General features: G+C 35.2%; 1 protein-coding gene across 2 annotated transcripts in view; it reads left to right on the top strand.

Annotated features, from left to right (window-relative positions):
* The first annotated feature begins 370 nt into the window (after nt 1–370).
* Nucleotides 371–20,510, top strand: part of C4H6orf89 (chromosome 4 C6orf89 homolog) — a 40,622-nt gene continuing 20,482 nt past the window's right edge. The window contains exons 1-3 of one of the 2 annotated variants that reach the window (XM_051996770.1): nt 371–516; nt 12,085–12,292; nt 12,927–13,152. In XM_051996770.1, the coding sequence (XP_051852730.1) occupies nt 515–516; nt 12,085–12,292; nt 12,927–13,152 (436 nt within the window). In that variant the 5' untranslated portion in view covers nt 371–514. Of the gene's footprint in view, nt 517–806; nt 1,069–12,084; nt 12,293–12,926; nt 13,153–20,510 lie in introns of those variants that run through there. The other variant, XM_051996771.1, reaches the window with a different exon arrangement.

Below are 20,510 nucleotides of genomic sequence, written 5' to 3' on the forward strand. Positions count from 1 at the left end.
CTTATTATTGGAGGTTCTGGTCATTCTTTTATGTAGTTGTTAATACGCTAATTCTTCTTTTGAGAATTGTTTATATCCTCCGACTGGGGAATAGCTTTTGGTAGATTTTAATCTCATTATTAGAAATGCTTCTGTCCATATCTCCACAACTGTCACCCCCCCTGTTAAGGCCTCTACCTGAGGGGGAGGTGAGAAAAGGGGGAGGGTGGTCACTTGCGCACGCGCAGTTCTCCCCAAAACCCGCAGGGCGTGGCGTTAACGCAAGAAGCCATTTTGCGTTTCCGTGAATGTGCGGGCGGTTGGCGGCTGGGGACGGAGAGAGAGTTCGGAAGAAGGGAGGGTCGGGGGGGAATGGTGGCTGAATCCCGGTCGCGCGACCGGAAGCCTAAGGGAAGCCGGAAATTGCTGGGGGGGCGGGCCTCCCAGCCTAGAGGCCAGGGCGATCTCTCCAGGTTCCCGCCGTCCCCCGAGGCAGGAGGCAGCCCCGGGGGCGCGGGGTGAAGCGGGGCTCTGTATGTAAGTGAGACCGCCGGGGGCGGGGCCAGCGCTATGCAGGGGTTGGGGGTTGGGTGGGGGAGGAGAGGGCAGTAACGAGGGAGGGTGGGAAAGAGAGAAAAATGGGAGAGGGGGATGGGGGAAAAGAAACCGCCCCCACCCTCTACTGTCGTTTCCCCTTCTCCGAGGCCTCGTTCTGACCCTGCTCAGCCTGCCCCTCCCCCCTTTCCATCCAACGGCTCCCCCTCCCCCCGTCAGCCTTGCCTCCCCTCCCCCGTTTTCTAACAGCTTTGCTTCCCTTTTCCCCTGTTCCCTCCGACGACCTCCCTCCCCTTCTCTCTCTGCAGTCTTTTCCCTCCAGCCCAGGCCGCCCCTCCCCCTCCTTCTGACAGCTTTCCCCAATACCCTTGCCCTTCCCTCTTTTTTTCCTCCTCGCTGTCATTTGCTTCATCTAAAGGGGTTGTTATTCTACCATCCTTTTTTCCCTCTGCTGTGGAGAGCAAAAGTATAGGATCAGTGCTATTCTTGTGTTCCCTTTGGAGACTCCAGAGCCAGGACAAAGCAGATCCATGGGTGATTGTGTTGAAGTTTACATTTTATTGTGTTCTCAAGAACATCTGGGTGTTTTTTGGGTTTTTTTTTTCCCCATGGGGGGAGGGGGCTCGCAGTTCTTTAAATTCAATTCCCCATAATTATTAAAATGACAGTTCTGACCAATATGTTGGTCAGTGTGGATTTATGTATGTTATCTAGACAACGTATCTGATTTTATCTGGGTATAGAATGATTTATTTAGAAGATAAAACTTAAAATTTGCAAATATTTTACACCTGCCAAATATGTTGTATTTAAGACGCCTTCTTTGTGCCAGGAACTGGGCTTAGTGCTTGGGTTACCAAAAAAGGGTAATCCCTGCTCTCAAGGAGCTCACAGTCCATATTGGGGAAACAGCATGCAAACAACTATATGCCAACAAATACTATACAGCATAAATTAGAAATAATCAACAGAGGGAAAACGCTAAAATTAAGAGGAATTGGGAAAGATTTCCTGATGAAGGTGGGGTTTTAGTTGGAATTTGAAGCCAGGGAGGTAGAGATGAGAAAGGAGAGCATTGTGGCATAAATGATAGCCAGTGAAAATGTCTGCAGTCAGACCATGGAGTATCTTATATGGGAAGCTGCAAGGAAGCCTGTCACTGGATTCTGGATACTTTCGGGGTGGGAGGTGGGGAGGGGGAAGTGGTATGAAGTGTTAAGAAGATTGTAAAGCTTGGGAGGGAGGGTGCAGTTTAGAATTCCTTTGAGGTTTTGATGTTTTATCCTGCATATATGTGATACGGAGACACTGGAGCTTATTGAGCAGGAAGGTGACATCATCAGACCTGCGCATTAGGAAGATCACTTTGACAGCGTCTTGGAGTATTGATCAATGTGGATAGACTTTGTAGCAGGCAGATCCACTGCAGGTTATTTAAAATAGTGCAGGCTTGAGATAGGAGGACCTGAACCAGATTGGTGACAATGTCAGAGGAGAGGAGGGGGCATATGTGAGAGATGTGAAGGTAAAATCAACAGCTTTGGCAACAGTTTGGATATGGAGAATTGATAGAATTAGAGTAGTCTAGAATGACACCTAGGTTTTAAAGCTGTGATTGGGAGGATATGGTGCTTTAGCAGTAAGGAAATTTGGGGAAAAGGAGTGGTTTGGGGGAAGGATAAGTTTAGGATTGTACTAAATTAAAGATTAAAGGCTGTAATAAAGATCCATCCAATTCAAACTATCTAGTTCAAGATATGCAATAGACATTTAGAAATAAATCTTAAGACTAGAATTCAGCTTAAAAATTGAACTGGATAAGTAGTTTTGATAATCATCAGCTTAGAAATGATAATTGAATTCTTGGGAGCTGATTAGATCACTAAGTGAAATAATACAGAGGAAGAAGAGAAGGCGATAAGAAAGAGCCTTCTCACAATTAGTAGGTGATACATGGATCAAGATTCAGCTAAGGTTCCTGAGAAGTTACATTTAGTAGTTCCCAGATAAAAATTGAAAGAATACACTATTAGAGGCAAATGGTTAAAGAGAAAATCGCTTAAAATTAATTTGAGCATATCCTTTGAATATATCCCCTTTATAAACAGGCATCATTCTAGAATAGGCTACTAGAGTATACTCCGCATATGAATTTGAATGTTCATTATCAACTAATCTCCCTTTCTAAATCTGCAGAATTTGGGGGTCACTGGCACAGTTTCTTTAAAACCCAGTAAAATCTCAGAATAGCATTTCTCTGAGTATAAACAGTTTGATATTCTATTTCTCTTTAAGGGCAACACTGATGACTTAAAATTAGATTGGAAAAGAATTAGAACCAGTATTATACGATCCATAGCTGGATTGTGAATTATTGGGGAAGATTTCCATTTTTTTCATGCCTTATATGTTTTCAGTTAGGAGAGGGAAAGGGTCTGGATCTCTGCTTTCTTTGGTATAAGAAATTCCCGGAAGAAGAAAAAAATTTCCTTTGCAAGTCTGTACTTCTCCTTCCAATCCCAGTCCAGGGTTACATAGCCAGTATGTGTCAGAGGCAGAATGTGGATAAAGGTCTTCCTGGCCTTTAGGCCAGCTTTTTTGCTTAACCACATTATGCTATAATAAAAAGGAAACCAGTGAACTTAATTTGGAAATAGACAAATGAAAAACCACTATGGATGAAAGGTTAAAGTAGCTTGAATACTTAAAAAGTTTAGTCAAATTACTGAAATTTTGGACATGAGTCCTGAACTGTCAAAATGTAAGGCATTTTTATCTGAAATTAAAGATGTCTGTGAGCATATATCATAAAATTTAGAACAGCAACAGATCTTAGAGATAATCTAGGCCAGGAATTCTTAGCCTTTTTGGGGGGGTCATGGCCCTCCTATGGGTCCCTCAGAATAATGTTTTTAAATACATATAATAGATGAAATCACAAAGAAAAGCAATTATATTAAATACAATTATCAGAATAATTTTTAAAAAACCCAAATTGCTTGATTTGTTAGAATCCTTGTTCTAGTCCACCCTCATTTTACAGATAACCAAGGTCTAGTGAAGTTAAGCATCTTGTCATATTCTTAGGAGAATTAAGATTTGGGTGTTGGTCCTCTATCTCCAAATCTAGTTCTCTTTCTACTATATTTCCTTGCTTTTGATTGCATTATTTTTATTTTATGGAAAGATCACTGTGAAATATTGTGTCATTTTAAAGTCCTATTAGAGTTGTCTTTTAAGTGTGATATCACAGGATCATGGATTTCTAGATGTAGAGTGTTTTGGAAATCATCTATTCCGATCCCTTCATTTTTGCTAAGCAAACTAAACCAGAAAGGGGCCTTTCCTAAGGTCTCCTATTTATTAATAGAACCAGAATTTGAACCAATGTCTTCCGATTCTTAGTTTCAGTCTTTATAATTATAAACTGTACTTGCCTCTGAACACATTGAATATTGATATTGATGGTAGAATGGTAAAGCCTTCCTTCATTAAGTTAGGTAATGATTTTTTATTTTTTTATGAATCTGTGATTTCATCAATATTTGGAATTCTTATTATACAGAATTCTCTGTACCAAAGCAAAGCCTGTATCTGTTCTATAATGAAGGGTCTTGAGAGAATTAACTGGAGCACTGAAAATGTGATGCTACTTAAGCATCACACAGCCAATATGTGACAGAGGATTTGAACTCAGCTCTTCCTGATTCTTCAATAGAAGGATTAGAATTAAATTAGGATTAAAAATGCCATCTCAAGGTTATAAAAAAGGTTGTGAATAGCAGAAGGAAAACATATTTATTATATTCACAGAATAACAGTAGCTTATATTTCTAAGGGGCTTCAATATTTATAAAACACTTTCCTCACCACTTCCTTATGAAATAGGGAGAAAAAGTATAATCTCCATTTTACAGAGTAATGTAAGGTTAAGTCCCTTGTCCAGTGTTATTTTTCCAGATCAGAGATAAAATCTTTTCTGACTTCCAATGAGAGTACCCTTTCTTCTGAATCATAATGCCTCCTCAGTTCACACAAGGATTGAGAGAGATTTTAGAAGTTACTTAGTACAATTTTTCGTAACCAATAATCTTCATATCTCCCAACAAAGGACTACAGAGCTTCCATGAAGTAGAGTCCATTTGCACATCAGTAGAGAATTCACTATATTAAAAAAAAAAAAGCCATTATGATTCCATTTCTATTCAGTGTATTATCTTTATACTAAGCTAAAATCTGTCTTCCTTCAATTTATATCCTAGTTTTGCCTTCAGGCATCTCACGGAAGTCTAATTCTTTTTTCCCCATGTGATAATCTTTTAGATATTTAACAACATTGATTATATCTGCTCTTAGTCGTCTCTCTCATATCACAGAATTTTGAGTCTCTTTAATGTCTTGATTGCCCTTTTCTGAATCTAGTTCTGTGTCCCATTGTTGTTTAATCTGGTATCCAGAACTAAATATAATACTTTGTTATTCTGTGATGTGGCTGTTACAGAATACAGGACACTGACCTCCCTTGTTCTGGATACTGGGCACTGATTGAATATTACCAAGTACTTCAAGATTCAGTTCAATGCTGTCAGTAATGCCATCGGTATTTCTACAAAGTCATTGATAAAATTAGTGATCAGAATAGGTCTGAATAGAAACCACTTCCAGGTTAACTTGAATCCATAAATTACACAAAATATTTTTCTGTCATCCAGACAGTTCTAAATCTGCTTCCTGTCCTCGGACTTATCCTCTAATTCTGTGACCTTGGACAAATCAATCAGAGTTCTAGGCAAATCGCAAATATTTTAAATGAGGCAATGAGAGAGGTAGAAATTCCATAAAACCTGTTGGTATCCATGCAATATCAAGAAATCTAGGCAGAGCACCTAACATACTGGGTGGGACCCCCATAGTAGGTTTAAAGGACTTAGATCACAGTTTAATAGACCAATAGTTGTTTTTATGGCTTCAGCATTCTTGAAGTGTCTGACACTTTGCCATTCTCTTCTGGAAAACTTTTTTTTAAGAATAGATTTTTGTCCATATCTTTTGTTTTTATACCCATCTAATTTCTTCCTTTACCTTTCCTCTTCCTCTAACCCCATTCAGGAGGTGTCCCTTATAATGATTTTTTTTTTTTTTGAAGAAATTCAGCAAAGGTAATTTAATACATTTTTAAAATCTGATGTTATTGTAGTATCCTTGCTACTGATTGGCATCTCCCTCTTCTGCAAAGAATGAGGAAGAGGTATCTTCTCATTTCTCTTTAGGGTCAAGCTTGTCTTTTATAATTTTTACAACATTGATTTACATTTGGTAGTCATTATGTATAGTTTTCTTGGCTTTGCTTTCCTGACAGCAATCATTTGTGAAAGTCTTTTCTGTGAATCTAGATAATATAATAATTATATTATTTCTTATAGTCCCCATTACATTCATGTACTATAGTTTGATGTCCATTGACTTTGGAATGGTTTTTGATTTTGTTTCCTATTCTTTACTACCATAAAAAGTGCCATTATAAATATTTTATTGTATATGGAGCTTTTCTTGTTCTCAGTAACCAGTAAGGATGTGTGTTTAGCACTATAATCTCTTGAGTTCTATGATCTGGGCATATTAGCTTGCATAATTTGCATAATTCCATTTTGCTTTCCAGAGTAATTATACTAATTTATGGTTCCACCAACAATGGATGAATGGGACCTTCTTTCCACAAACTCCAGCATCAACTAATCCTGTATTTTGTAAACTCTGCCAATTTGCAAGGTTTGAGATGAAATTTCAAGATTAAAAAAAAACAAAAAACAAGACCACTTTATTAGTGATTAGAAACATCTTTTGATATGGTTGTTAATAGTTAATAGACTCTTTTTGAATCCTCCTGTGGTTCTCATGACCTTGTTTTCTCTGATTTGGTAATTTTTCCTAATCTATTCCTTTTGTGTTTATTATACTTTATCATCTTCTACATCCCATCTCTTTTATGTGTATCCCAAGGCTATGTCATAAGTCATCTTTCCTTATTTTAAGCATAAAATCTAGAGTTGGAAGAGACTTTGGGAAGGCCACTTAGATTAATTTAAACCATAAATAAACAAATACTGAGAGGTTAACTCTTTTAGCCTTGGTCACACAGTGTCTAGGATGTGAGTACAAGCCTTACTAACTCCAAATTCAGAGACTTAACTGCTCTCCTTGCTGCTTCCTAAGTATACTTCTCAACTCATTAGCTTCAACTGATTCAGTACTGATAAATCTCATATCTAACCAGCCCTTATATCTAACCAGCCCTCATCTCCCCTGAACTCTACACCTGCATTGTCAATTATGTACAATTAATCTCCACTTGTATTTCTTTAGATGCTTTACATTTAACATATTTAAAAGAGACTTTAGAGAGGGACAGCTAGGTGGCACCAGTGGATCGAGCACCAGCCCTGAAATCAGGAGGACCTTAGTTTAAATCTGGTCTTAGATATTTAATACTTCCTAGCTGTGTGACCCTGGGCAAGTCACTTAACCCAATTGCCTCAGCCCCCCAAAAATTTTTTTAAAAAGAGAGAATTTAGGATTATCTCCCCCTAAATCTTCTCTTTCTCTTGACTTCTATTCCTTTAGCATCATCCTCAATTTATCATTCTAGCCTATTTTTTCAGAATATTCCATATATATTTTTTCTAAACTTATTTCATATTCCATGATCTACCTCAGTTAGCATTTCTCCATCTGACATTCTCTTTATCCCCTGCATCTGTATAAAAGTACATTTCAGATATGGGAAGTTAAGAGACCAGTTATTCTCACACCTAAATTTCTATCCTTATAATGTGTACTTTTATCATTGCTTCTTTGAATCCCTGACCTCCTTCAAGGCTTAGTTGATATGCTCCCAAGTCCTAAACTATTTCCCACTCTCCACCCCCATTTATTAGTGCACTTTTTTTCTTTTTCTTTTTTTAATTTTTATTTTCCTCAGTTATATGTAAAAGGAATTTTTTTGTTATACATACACATTTTTTAATATATTTCTTTATGAATCATGTTATGAGAGAAAAATCAGAATAAAAGGGAAAAACCATGAGAGAAGGAAAAAAAAAAGGAAAAAGAAAAAAAGGTGAACATAGCATGTGTTGATTTACATTAAATTTTCATTGTTCTGTCTCTGCATGTGGATGGTGGTCTTTCCATCCAAAGTTTATTAGAATTGTCTTGGATCACTGAACTACTGAGAAAAGCCAAGTCTGTCATGTTGATTGTCACACAAACTTGCTGTTGCTATGGATAGTGTTTTCCTGATTCTACTTGTTTTGTTCAGTATCAGTTCTTGTAAATCTTTTCAGGCCTTTCTAAAATCAGCTTTTTCATCATTTTTTAAGAACAATAATATTCAATTATCTTCATATACCTCATTTACTCAGCCATTCCTCAATTGATGGGTGTCTAATCACTTTTTTGTTTCAAAAAAGGATATAGGATATAGGATATTCCAAAAGTCTTAGAACTGTGAATGCTTAAAACCGCACTGGGATTTTTGGAACAATATACATATATTAATCTGTTTACATATTGGATCTCTCCTATAGAATGCAAGCAGGGGATTGTTAACAATCCTTGTTGTGTTTGCATCTACAATTCTCTTGCAGGTTATTAATTTTTTTTTTCTAATCTTATGTTTCATTTCCTTGTTTTTAATTAGTAAAAAGAATTCTGACTGGTTGGCTATTGCCAAAAACACTTGGCTGTACTTTAAAAAATAATTTCTGTGTTAATATTAAATATTGTTATTAATTATAAAGTTAAGAAATGAAAACTTAGCTAGTACATTGCTACTTTTTACTTCACTTTTAATTTAATTTTTTTATTTTAAAATAATTTCTTGATATAATTTGTTTTGACAGAACTCTTCCCAAAAAACCCCTCTCCCACCCTCCCAACACACACACTCCCATGTGTTTTGCTTGTTTTCCCAACGTGGCAAAATTCCCTAAATTTCTAAATTGCATGTTACTTAGCTTATTACCCTCAAAAGCCAATATGCAGTTATTTGTGAACTCTCAGATTTCATAAAGCACATGGAAAAGGGAAGGTAAATAAATATCTCACCTATTAAGCCTCTTATTTGCTACTACCAAACTGGAAATAGTTTCTACCCTAATGGTTGTAACAGCTTGCTAATATGCTTATATAAATTTACTATTTCAAGCTGATATAAAGTATTTTTGGATGAAAATTATATAAATGTAAGACATTTTCTTGGTTAGTTTATTAAATAGTATCTCTTAGGAGATACTTATCCTAGTGTATGTCTTGGCATAAAACCAACAAAATGAAGAGTAACGGCCCTCTCCCAATTTCCTTCTCTTCTTCTCTTCAAAATAAGGGTTATTTCAATTGAACAGAAATATATATTCAGATAGAAAAACCAAAAGGTATTAAGGTATTAGAAATGATGTAACCCAAATTGTCTGTGGTTTGCAGATTGCTAAACAGAAAACAAAATACAAATATTTTACCTTTAACAAGATAGTAATGATCTGCTTGTTTCTGAAAATCCATCTTAATTTTTTGTGCATTTAATAAAAGTTTTGTGATTGTTACAGTTATCTTGATCTGTAAAGTTATTATACTTTATTCTTCTGGTTCTGTTTGTTTTTTTTTTTTCCCAGATCATTTTTGCCATATGACTGAATTCTTCATATTATTTTTATAAGATAATAGTTTCCTTTACATTCATATATTTTCAGCCATAACTTATGTAGCTGTTTTCTAAGTAGTATATAATAGTTTTGCATTCTGGATAGTGGTAAATGTGAAAACTTCTTTCATTTGAAAAAAGGAAATTTTCATTTTTAGACTTTTGTATTTCCAATATAAAAAGTGTTATATTAACTGTATTTATGTATGTACATATGTAAGTATCCTAACACTAGATTTTTTTGCTTCTTACTCTGCTATGAAATGATATTTTGAAATCGCTACTATGTAAAGGCAAGTGAAATCAGTTTACTAGAAATGTTAAATCTATGATCTTTAAGTGTTTTTTTTAAATGAACACACCAAATGAAATGAGCTTTTTCATTTATGTTGTAAGATGAGAGTGTATGTGAAACTGAGAACCTCTTATATAAATCTTGCTTTTCTTATGATAAATAGAATAATTTCAGCAAGTAGCTTTCAAAGCTATCGTGCTTGTTTGTGTGATGCCTCTGTTCTATTTTTTGGAGAAAAGGGACCCTATCCCAAAGCAACCCCTCCTTACTCCTTCCTATCTAATCTTCTTTACCTTAGAAAAGTACAAAGTGCCCTTTTATGTTTAGAAATCATGTTTGCGGAAAAGTCTGAAGAGTGTAACCGAAAGTACCACCTGCCAAAAGTTTGTGTAATATCCCTCTCTCATTGTGTGTCTGAATACAGTGTTTTAACCAGTTTTATCTTTAATATTAATCATCATTTTTTCTTCTATTATTGGGAGAAACATATGACAAGATTAAAAAGGAACTGCCCTGTGACTGTTCTTTACCCTGTAGGACTTGTTATCTTATAGAACTACCATGACTTCTCTTAGATGTTTCAATCTTATGGATCCTTCAGTATGGAGTTAAATAATCATTTTAGTTCATCAAAAGCACTCTCCACATTAATTAGTTTACTTTTGATCAGATTAATAGATTAGTAGAGCTGGAAGAAAACTTAGAAGTCATCTAGGTTTTTTTTTTTAGCTCATTTTTTTATACTAATAGCTTCTTATTTTTTAAAACATATGCAAAGATAGTTTTCAACATTCACCTTTGCAAAACCTTGTGTTCCAAATTCTTCTCCCTCTCTCCCCTCCTACATCCTCCAAAATAGCTTTATAGCAAGTAATCCAATATAGGTTAAACATGTGCAGTTCTTCTAAACATATTTCCACATTTATCATGCTGTACAAGAAAAATCAGATCAAAAGGGGAAAAATGAGAAAGAAAAAAACAAGCAAACAACAACAAAAAAGGTGAAAATACTATGTTGTGATCCACATTCAGTCCCCATGGTCCTCTTTCTGGTTGAAGATGGTTCTTTCCATCACAAATCTATTAGAATTGGCCTGTATCATCATCTCATTTGTTGAAAAGAATCCTGACCATCACAGTTGATGATCACATAATCTTGTTGCTATGTATAATATTCTCTTGGTTCTACTCACTTCACTTAGTATCAGTTCATGTAAGTCTCTCCAGGCCTTTCTGAAGTCGGCTGACTTCATTGTTTCTTACAGAACAATAATATTCTATAACATTCATATATCATAACTTATTCAGCCATTCCCCAACTGACCAGTTTCTACTCAGTTTACAGTTCCTTACCACTACAAAAAGGGCTGCTCCAAACATTTTTGCACATATGGTTCCTTTTCCCTTTTTTATGATCTCTAGTATACAGTCCCAGTAGAGAAACTGCTGGATCAAAGGATGTGCACAGTTTGAAATCATTTAGTTTTAATCATATGTGTTTATGTATGTGTAATAGTGTATACAGTATTTTACACATAATTTACAGTCCACTGATCCCTTTACATTTGTTCCTGGTGCAAAACATTCCTCTCTATTCTGGGTATTTCATTTCATTCTGCTCCATACCTGGAATCTTTTCACTCCTCATCTCCATCTCCTGGCCCCCCTGGCTTCAAGTCCCAGCTAAAATCTTATTTTCCATTACCTCTAAATGCTAGTGTCTTCCCTGTGCTGATTATCTTCAGTTTATCCATTTATATGTGGTATTTGTACATGTATGTTTACATATTATTTTCCATTAAACTGAGATTCCTTGAAAGCAGAGACTATTTTTGAAACTTTGAATTGGGTCAACTATAATGGTAAAAAAAAATTAGTGATCAGGCAAGAAAAGTTGCTAACTTGTTCATATCCTTTGATCCAGAGATCCCATCATTAAAAATATATATAATGGACAAACATGATATATAGTGTAGCAAAATATTATTGAGCTGATATGTTAACTGAGAATTCATAGAAACATGAGATTTGTATGAAGTGTTCGAGTGAAAACAGCCTCTCTCTCTCTCTCTCTATATGTGTGTGTGTGTGTGTGTGTGTGTGTGTATGTATGTATGTATGTGTGTGTGTGTATATATGTATATATATGTGTATATATATATATTCACACGTGTGTGTGTGTATGTGTGTGTGTGTATGTGTGTGTGTGTGTGTGTGTGTGTGTATGTAATAACTACCATCACTGTGAAAATAAAAGTTAAAATTAAGGGGCTACAAAAGTAAGATCAACTACCAAAGACAGTGTTGGTAGCACATTATCAAAATCCAATCATATCTTCCTTTCCCTTAGCAATTGAGATACACTTTCCACATATGTGGAAAGTGACATGGGTACTATCAGTTGCAATTATGCCGTTAACTGCAGAATGTACTTTATAGGGGAATTTGTCCATTGGGAAGTGTTTGTATTTAAGTAGCATTATTGAATTTTTAAAAAGACAGTCCAGCATAAACAACATCTAGAAAACTTTTTTTTTAAATTGGTTTTGTGTTGTAGGGATTTTATATTGGAAGACATGGATCTTGCTGCCAATGAGCTCAGCATCTATGATAAACTTTCAGAGACCATCGATTTAGTGAGGCAGACAGGACATCAGTGTGGAATGTCAGAGAAGGCAATTGAAAAGTTTATCAAACAGCTGCTAGAGAAGAATGAACCTCAGAGGGGACCACCCCGACATCCTCTGCTCATGGTTGCTTACAAGGTAAAGATGTGTTCATATTTGGAAGTATTATAGAAAGAGCATAAATTCTTCTCTTTAAATACTCTACCATACCATTGCTGATTGACTTTGAGTAACCTAGTATAGGTCACTTATTCAACCTCCTTGGATAAAGTGGAGCTTACTTTTGTTAGTAAGTCTAAATACTTTGTTTAGAGACATAGTTGAAAGCTTCGTATTTTTGATTATCTGGGGCTTCTTGCAAATAGTGATACAAATTTGTTCAGAATCAAATCTTAAAATGAAATATTCAATAGTTAAAATAATGTCTTTTAAGAAAAAGGCTTATCAGAGCTGATTTAAATTTATCCTTCCTATTAACAATTGATAATCTACTTGTTGAAGATGACCTCTAGTATCATCCACAAGCAACTTATTAGATATTTTTTCTTGGGACTTGAGAGGGAGAATTTCATGGGAGAGATCATGGGGACATTGGTTGTGAAGTCCTTCTTTCAAAACAGATTGTATGGCAAAAATTAAATAATTACTATTGTTCCCCAAATGAATGTTATCTACAATAGTTGATTATACTCTGAATATAAATTTAAGATAATTTGTTTAAGATGCTATATCAATAATTATGGTGTTTTTTTTTTTTTTTTTTTCCTTTTAGGTCCTGATCACGCTGGGATTAACCCTGCTTACTGCCTATTTTGTGATTCAGCCCTATAGCCCTTTACCACCTGAACCAGTGCTCTCTGGGGCTCACACCTGGCGCTCTCTGATCCATCATATCAGGCTGCTGTCCCTACCCATTGCCAAGAAGTATATGCTTGAAAATAAGGAATTTGTTCCTCTGTCTAATTATAATGAGCCCCCAAGTGACGATGGATATCCAGGTAGAATGTCACATTTACTCATTAGCTAAATCTCTTTCTGCACACCAGATGAATTGAAAAGAAAAAAAAATTGGGAATTACTATTAATTCCAATAGTTGCTCATAGAAAGTAAAGATTTGACTGTACCATATTTTTATACATAAATTTATTACAGTCTCCATTATAGTCTTGGGTACATCATCAATAATGTATGAATTTGTAATTATAGGAATTCCATAGACAGAGACAGAAAACCATTTATAATTCAGTAGATAATAATAACAACTAACATTTATAGCACCTTAAAATGTATATTATATTTTCTCACTTGATTCTCACAGTTTCCCTGAGGGATAGGTGCTATTATTATCCCCACTTTACAGATGAGGAAACTGAGGCAGCTAGTCATTATCCAAGGCAGGATTTGAAGTGAACTCTTCCTTACTCCAAGTCTAATGCTTTGTCCACTGTGCTAATCAGCTGCCCAAGATAAGTCTTAAAGAGTTTACTGAAATTCATTAAAATTAAGTAATTTGACCGGTGTTCACTTAGTGAATGTCAGATTGGAATTTGAATTCAGTTATTTCTGACTCAAATTCAGGACTCTGTCTACTACCCAAATATATATGTTCTGAGCACATAATAATCACAGTCAATAAATGGTTGTCAATTGATTTACTGAAGGCATCAGAGATTTGATTTAGTCTGCTTTGTTCTGGTGACAATCCTTGTCCATGTAGGATTTATACTTTGCAGACTTTATTTGGTATATATTTATTTTGTCCACTTTCTCTTAGACTTATACATCTTAGAGATCTCAGTATGGGACTAATAATTGTTTTTTTAATAAAGGTTTGCCAACAAGTTGAGTTTAAGAAACATGTTCTTGATGACAACATATCTATGAGAGAGAATAACTTATTATAAACATTTAAGTTCTTGCTATATATGAGATACTATACTAGCTTATATAAATCAAATATTTACTGATAATAAATCATGACTTAATAACCAGTATGTCCATTGCGCCACCTAGCGGCTCTTTAACTTTCTTTAGAGAACATGATTTATGAAATTTTTCTTGAAAATGAGATAAATTATAATAACAATAAATATTTCTGCAGATTTTAAAGGTTTCAGCTGCTTTCTTTTCAATAACCTTGTGTATAGGCAGTGTGAGTATTTTCATCTTAATTTTACAGGAGAGAAAACTGAAGCTCAGGTTGGCCTCAGATATAGAATATTGTCTATGAGTAACATCAGTTAAGCTGTAGTTTGGGAAAGTGAGTTTTGTGTGACAAGACTGAAAAAATGGGCTACAGCCAAACTATAAAGGATTTTAAATGGCAAACAATGGAGTTTATAGTTTATCATGGAGACTGCAGGAACTTTTGCAGTTCTGTAGTCAAGCAGAACTTAAGGTCTGTTCTTTGAGCAGGTCTATACTTAAGAATTTCATTCTGTCAGCTGTCAGAATTCTGGCTTGGAGAGGGGAGAGGCTTGAAGGAGGGAGATCAGTTAGGAGGCTCTTGCATTAGTCTAGGCAAGAGTTTGCTGTTTGGGGCCTGAACTAGGATGGTGGCTAGTGGAGAAAAGGGAACAGAAGTGAGAGCAATTGTAGCAGTAGAATCACTGACTTGGCAACTGATTGGGATTTAAAGCATTGGTGGGGCCATTAATAGAGATAGGAAAATAAAGAAGAGAGATAAGAATTTGGGGGAAAGATAAAGCAGCATTTTGAACATGTTGAGTCTGAATATTTGTGGGGCAGTCACTTGGTAATGTGGAGCTAGAGCTCAGTAATGACCAGCCCTGAATATGGCTAGATCTTAATTATTTTGGTTGATTCAGTTAAAAATGCTGTTTTAACTTGTAACTTGTAACTGTATGTTTGTGACTTTCTAAATATTGTGCATTAATTACTTGGTGTAATAATTTTAGGAAATAATAAACACAGTTAAGTTAGTATTTTGAAGAGTTCTTTGAAAGAAATTGGAGAAGGCATATTCATGTCAGGATTAAATAAGAACTCTCATGAGAGGAAATTAGATATCAGGAAATTCTGACAATGTTGAGTCTATAGGAGAAAAGGGGCAAGTAAATTTGACTAGGAGAAAAGGGGCAGGTAAAATTGAGTGATCTTTAATAATATGTTTTATTTTAAATGTTATGATAAGAAAATAATTAGAATAGTCTTTCAAACATGTATTTTTAGATACTGTAGGAAAAATAGGTATCTGAATGTGACTTGTATATACAAAGGACAAAGTCTAAATCTTAGTAACTAATCATTTACCTCTCCCCTCTTTACCATATAATGTACTCATTGGACCCTAGGTAATGGTTGTTGATGATTATGAGAAATGATGAAATGCCAGATGTCCCTCTAAATCATGTTTCCTGCATCTAATCAACCATCAGATACTTAATAAGTTCCAACTACATGCTAGGCATTGAGGATGGAAACAAGAGAAAATGAAATGCCACAAGATGACTATTTTGTTCACTGCCAGTACCTAAGAAACAAATAAGGGACTTTCTTTTTTAAATTTCAATTTTTTTCATCAAATCCCTGTTCCTTAATTCTTCCCAGTAATTGTTGTCGATCATAACTAATACTTGACATCACACTCAGTCTGCAGTTTGGAGTATAATAAATATTTTCTTAAGTATATATTTCTTAAAATATAAGAACAGTAGGCAAATTTCAGGAACACAGTACAGTTAATAAGTCCATTGTTCAGTTAAAAGAAGATAAATATGGTTTCTCTTCTACTTCTACCCAGACATGGAGTGACACAGGGAAGGGAAGTGCAAATTATCTATATAAAGGCACTAAGATGAGAAATAGTGTTATTTAAGAATCATGTAAAATAGCCCTGTTTGTTTGAAATGTAGAATGAGGAGGACAGGTTTCTTGACAATCAGCTTTCTAGTGGTTTCCTCTTCCCTTCTCCCCCTCCCTCCTTCCTCCTCTTCCACTTCTTGAGAAAATCATTTTCTAAACTCCTGAGTTTGGATCTTCAGGGAAATTCATTAGTGATTCTAGTATATAATGTATTTCAGTAATTTAAGTGGGTTATTCTCTTCTCTCCGGTCGTTGTACCGAGACATTTCTAAAGCTAGTGTCTTTCCTAGGGTAGGTGTAGTTTCTCAGTCTCTCCTTCACTAAATCCATATTTTGATTAACTTTGTCTTTTCCCTTTTAATTCACTTTCCCCAATACTTCTGAGTTGTGTTTTTCCCCAGTTACTCTTTGTTCTCACTTTGCCTTCTTGGTGCATTCTTCTTATCTTTCCCATCTACTATACAGTAAGATTTTAATGTTGGAAATGAAACACCTTTCCTCTCTTCTCCCTCCCTTCTCCCCCCCCCCCCCATTCTGAGTCTATTGGAAAGTATTCTGTTAATTGGAAAGGTTGTATTTAAAGTGTTGAAAGAGTTTCTAAGAAACAAATGTTTTGGGTTACTAAAGAATACTGTTTTTGTAAGCTTCTGAAAATAAGTGAATTATTGCTCTTTTTTTTGTTGTTGCTCAAATATGATGCTTCTTGAAGCAAAGCAGTTTGTAAAATCTTGCTCTTCATCCATGTGATTTATAAAACAGACATAAACCCCAAATGATTGAAGGGAGGACACTTGAAATACAGGTTTCTTACATTCCACAGAAACCAAAAGTAAATAGTTCAACCTCATTTCAGACATTTTTTATATTTATCATGCTTAGAAAATGGTGTGTCATGTGTTGCAAAGTTGCTCTTTCTTCCCTCCTTTCTATTAGCCTCCGCCTTTCCTTTTAAGCCTCCTACTTCCATATCTGTATCTCTCTCTATATATATATATGACAAATTTCTATAATAACTAAGAATGTATGTTATTCCCTCATTCCCTCTTTGAGTCAAATTTGGTAAGAGTAAGGTTCAAACAATGCTCATCCCTTCCCTTGTTTCCCTCAATTGTAATATCCTTGTGCCTCTTCATGTGATGTAATTTGCCCCATTTTATCTCCCTTTTTTTCTTCTTCCAGAACAATCCCTTTCTATCCTTTATTTCTTTTTTATATCATCACATTAAAGTCCACTTATACCTACCCTCTCTTAAGTATAGGATCTTCTAACTGCCCTGACAAATATACAATTCTCAAAAGTTACACATTATCATCTTCCCATGTAGGGATATAAATATTTTAATTAATCTTTAAAAAACAAAGTTTTTTCCCTTCTGTTTACCTTTTTTTATGCTCCTCTTGAGTCTTGTATCTGGAGATCATATTTTCTGTTCAGCTCTGGTCTTTTCATTAGAAATGATTGAAAAACCCCTATTTCATTGAATATCATATTCTAGACCCTCTAGTCCTTTAATGTGAAAACTGCTAGGACTTAGGTAATTTTGATTGTGGCTCCTTGATATTTGAATTATTTATTTCTGGCTGTTTGCAGTATTTTCTCCTTGATCTGATAATTCTGAAATTAGCTACAATATTCCTTGGAGCTTTCATTTTGGGATCTCTTTGCAGGAGGTGATTGGTGTATTCTTTCAATAATTATTTTATCCTCTGGTTCTAGAATATCAGGGCAGTTATCTTTGATGATTTTTTGAAAGATGTTGTCCAAGCTTGTTTTTTTCCTCTTGGCTTTCAGGTAGGCCAAAAATTCTTAGATTGTGTCTCTTGGATCTGTTTTTCCAATGAGATTTTTTACATTTTCTCCTATTTTCATTTAAGAAAAAATTTTTTTGACTGATTCTTGATGTCTCATTGGGTCATTCACTTCCATTTGTCCAATTCTAATTTTTTTTTATTATAGCTTTTTATTGACAAAACATGCATGGGTAATTTTTCAACATTGACCCTTGCAAAAACTTCTGTTCCAACTTTTCCCCTCCTTCCCTCCACCTTTCCCTAGATGGCAGGTAGTCCCATACATGTTAAATATGTTAAACTATATGTTAAATACAATATATGTATACATATTTATACATTTATCTTGCTGCACAAGAAAAACTGGATTTAGAAAGAAGGTAAAAATAATCTGGAAGAAAAACAAAAATGCAAGCAAACAGTTACAGAAAGAGTGTAAATGCTATGTTGTGGTCTACACTCATTTCCCAGTGTTCTTTCACTGGGTGTAGCTGGTTCTGTTCATTAGTGATCAATTCAATTCTAATTTTTGATGAATTATTTTTTTAATTAGCTTTTTTGCCTCTTTTTGCATGTGGCCAATTATATTTTTAAAGGAATTGTTTTGTTCAGTAATTTTTTCCCCCATGTTTCCAGTTCTGTTTTTTAAGGAGTTTTTTTTTCCCCCCCATTTCACCAAATTTACTTTTTAAGAGGTTGTTTTCTTTGCCATTTTTTTCCCCGTGTCGCCAAATTTATTTTTTTTAAAGGAGTTGTTTTCTTCAATTTCTGTGCTGGCTTTTCCCCCAAAACTTTTAATAACTCTGCTGTGAAGCTCTCATTTCTTTTCCCCATTTTTCTTCTCTCTTTTAAAATTCTTTGTGAAGTCTTCCAAGAGAGCCTTTTGAACAGGAGACCACTTCATATCCCCTTTGAGGTGTCACCTGAAGTATGCATATATTGCCTTGCTATCCTCTTCTGGGTTCTGTTCTGATCTTCTCTTTCTCCATAATAGCTCTCAGTGGTCAGAATTGTTTTTGCTTTTTTTTTTTTCCTTGCTCGTTTTTAAAGATTTAGGTCTGTTCCTAGGACAATCAGGAGATTGTCCTGAGTTTCCTCTGGAAGGGTGATGGGAACTTCTCACTTAACTGTGCTGGTGCTGCAGGGTTCCTCTCTGCACTGAGTAACTTGGCCAAAAACCTGTCATGCTGGGGTTCAGGGACTTGACAATTTGTCTTCTGTAATTGCATTGGAAGTCTCACAGCTAGTCTGCTAATCAACTGGCCTTCTGAACCAGGACAAGAGTAGCCACTGCTGCTATATTTTTGTCTAAGAGTCTCCTGCTAAATTCCCAGCACTGGGCCTCCCTGCCCTTTACTTGCTCTGGGCTGCATTTCCCCCTGCCCAAGTGAGACAGACTTTTCCTGAAGTCCTTCCAAGATATCTTGAGTTGGAAAATTATTATACTCTGAATGTTTGTGGATTCTGTTGCTCTCTTCAGAAGCTTGATCTAGTGTTGATTCGGAGAGAAGCCAGGAAGAGAGTTCTGGCCACGTCCTTCACCATCTTAGCTCTTCCCATCTCCAGGTTCTCTTTATGACGGTGTTTTGTTTGTTTGTTTGTTTGTTTGTTTTACTGGCTGTGGATTCTTTTAGATGTGTTAGTTTGGGTTAAACATGATCCACACTATTTTCTGTCTTCCTCCCTATGGATTTAACTTTCTGTCTAAGGCCTCCTAACATTGAGCAATAAAGATATAAATGACATTTCACTCTTACCTTCCTGACCTCCTATATCCCCAGAATATTTTATTCTATAACAAAAGCTTTTGCTTTCTGGATGTATGTCATTAGATTATTCTGCATGTGTCTTGTCCTGTTAACCCAAAATCCTAGAAGTTTAGCTGTTTAGTACATCATCGGCCAACCCCAGTGAGTTCTTTTCAGCTGCCTGAGACTTAGTTATTGAGCCCCAAGACCCTATCTCTGTCTTTTACTTTTCTCCAAATCAGGCAGTGTGTAGAGAAGAATGGTTTCATTTCTAAAATTTTATTCTGGCCTGTGTCTGGTCTTGGGACTTTTAAAAAATTCCTTATTGACAGTAAAAATGAATTCCTTATCCTGGTGAGATTTAGGACTATAGGACCACAACTTGGTTTTGCAGTTGATAAGTTGGAACAGCTTTATAAAGTATATGTATACTTTATATGTAAATGCATCTATTTATTGACTTATTTAATATATATCATATTATATATATAATTATATATATTTACAAATATATATATTTATAAAGTATAAAGTATCAGAAACAAGAGCTGTGTTTCATGATCACTGAATTTGCTTGATGATCAAGAATTGCTTGATGGCTTGTTGCTAATAGGAAAGTGTTTTTTGAAGAATACAAATTTAAACATTTATTTCAAAGGCTAGAAGGGAGCCCTTACCCATTTTTGATGTAGAAATGACTTTGAACTGATTGGTGAAAATGGCCCTTTTAATTAGCTAAAAACATGTGTGGGTAGTATATGGGGAAAAAAAGAAATCTTCCTGAATAATTTAAGAAATTTCTTATATTAGAAAGAAATTCTTTTACTTGAGAAAACTTGGGTCATAATAAGTAGGATGAAATTTGAGATACTGAGTTACAGTAGCCTCAAACTATAGTTTACAAAGTTCTAGTTCTTGGTAGTAAGTCTCACCATGTGTTTTGCCCCTATGGGTCTGTTTCAGTTGAATCTAAACCTTTTTTCTGGATATG

Source organism: Antechinus flavipes, chromosome 4, assembly GCF_016432865.1.
Source record: "Antechinus flavipes isolate AdamAnt ecotype Samford, QLD, Australia chromosome 4, AdamAnt_v2, whole genome shotgun sequence".
Classification (NCBI taxonomy): Eukaryota; Metazoa; Chordata; class Mammalia; order Dasyuromorphia; family Dasyuridae; genus Antechinus; species Antechinus flavipes.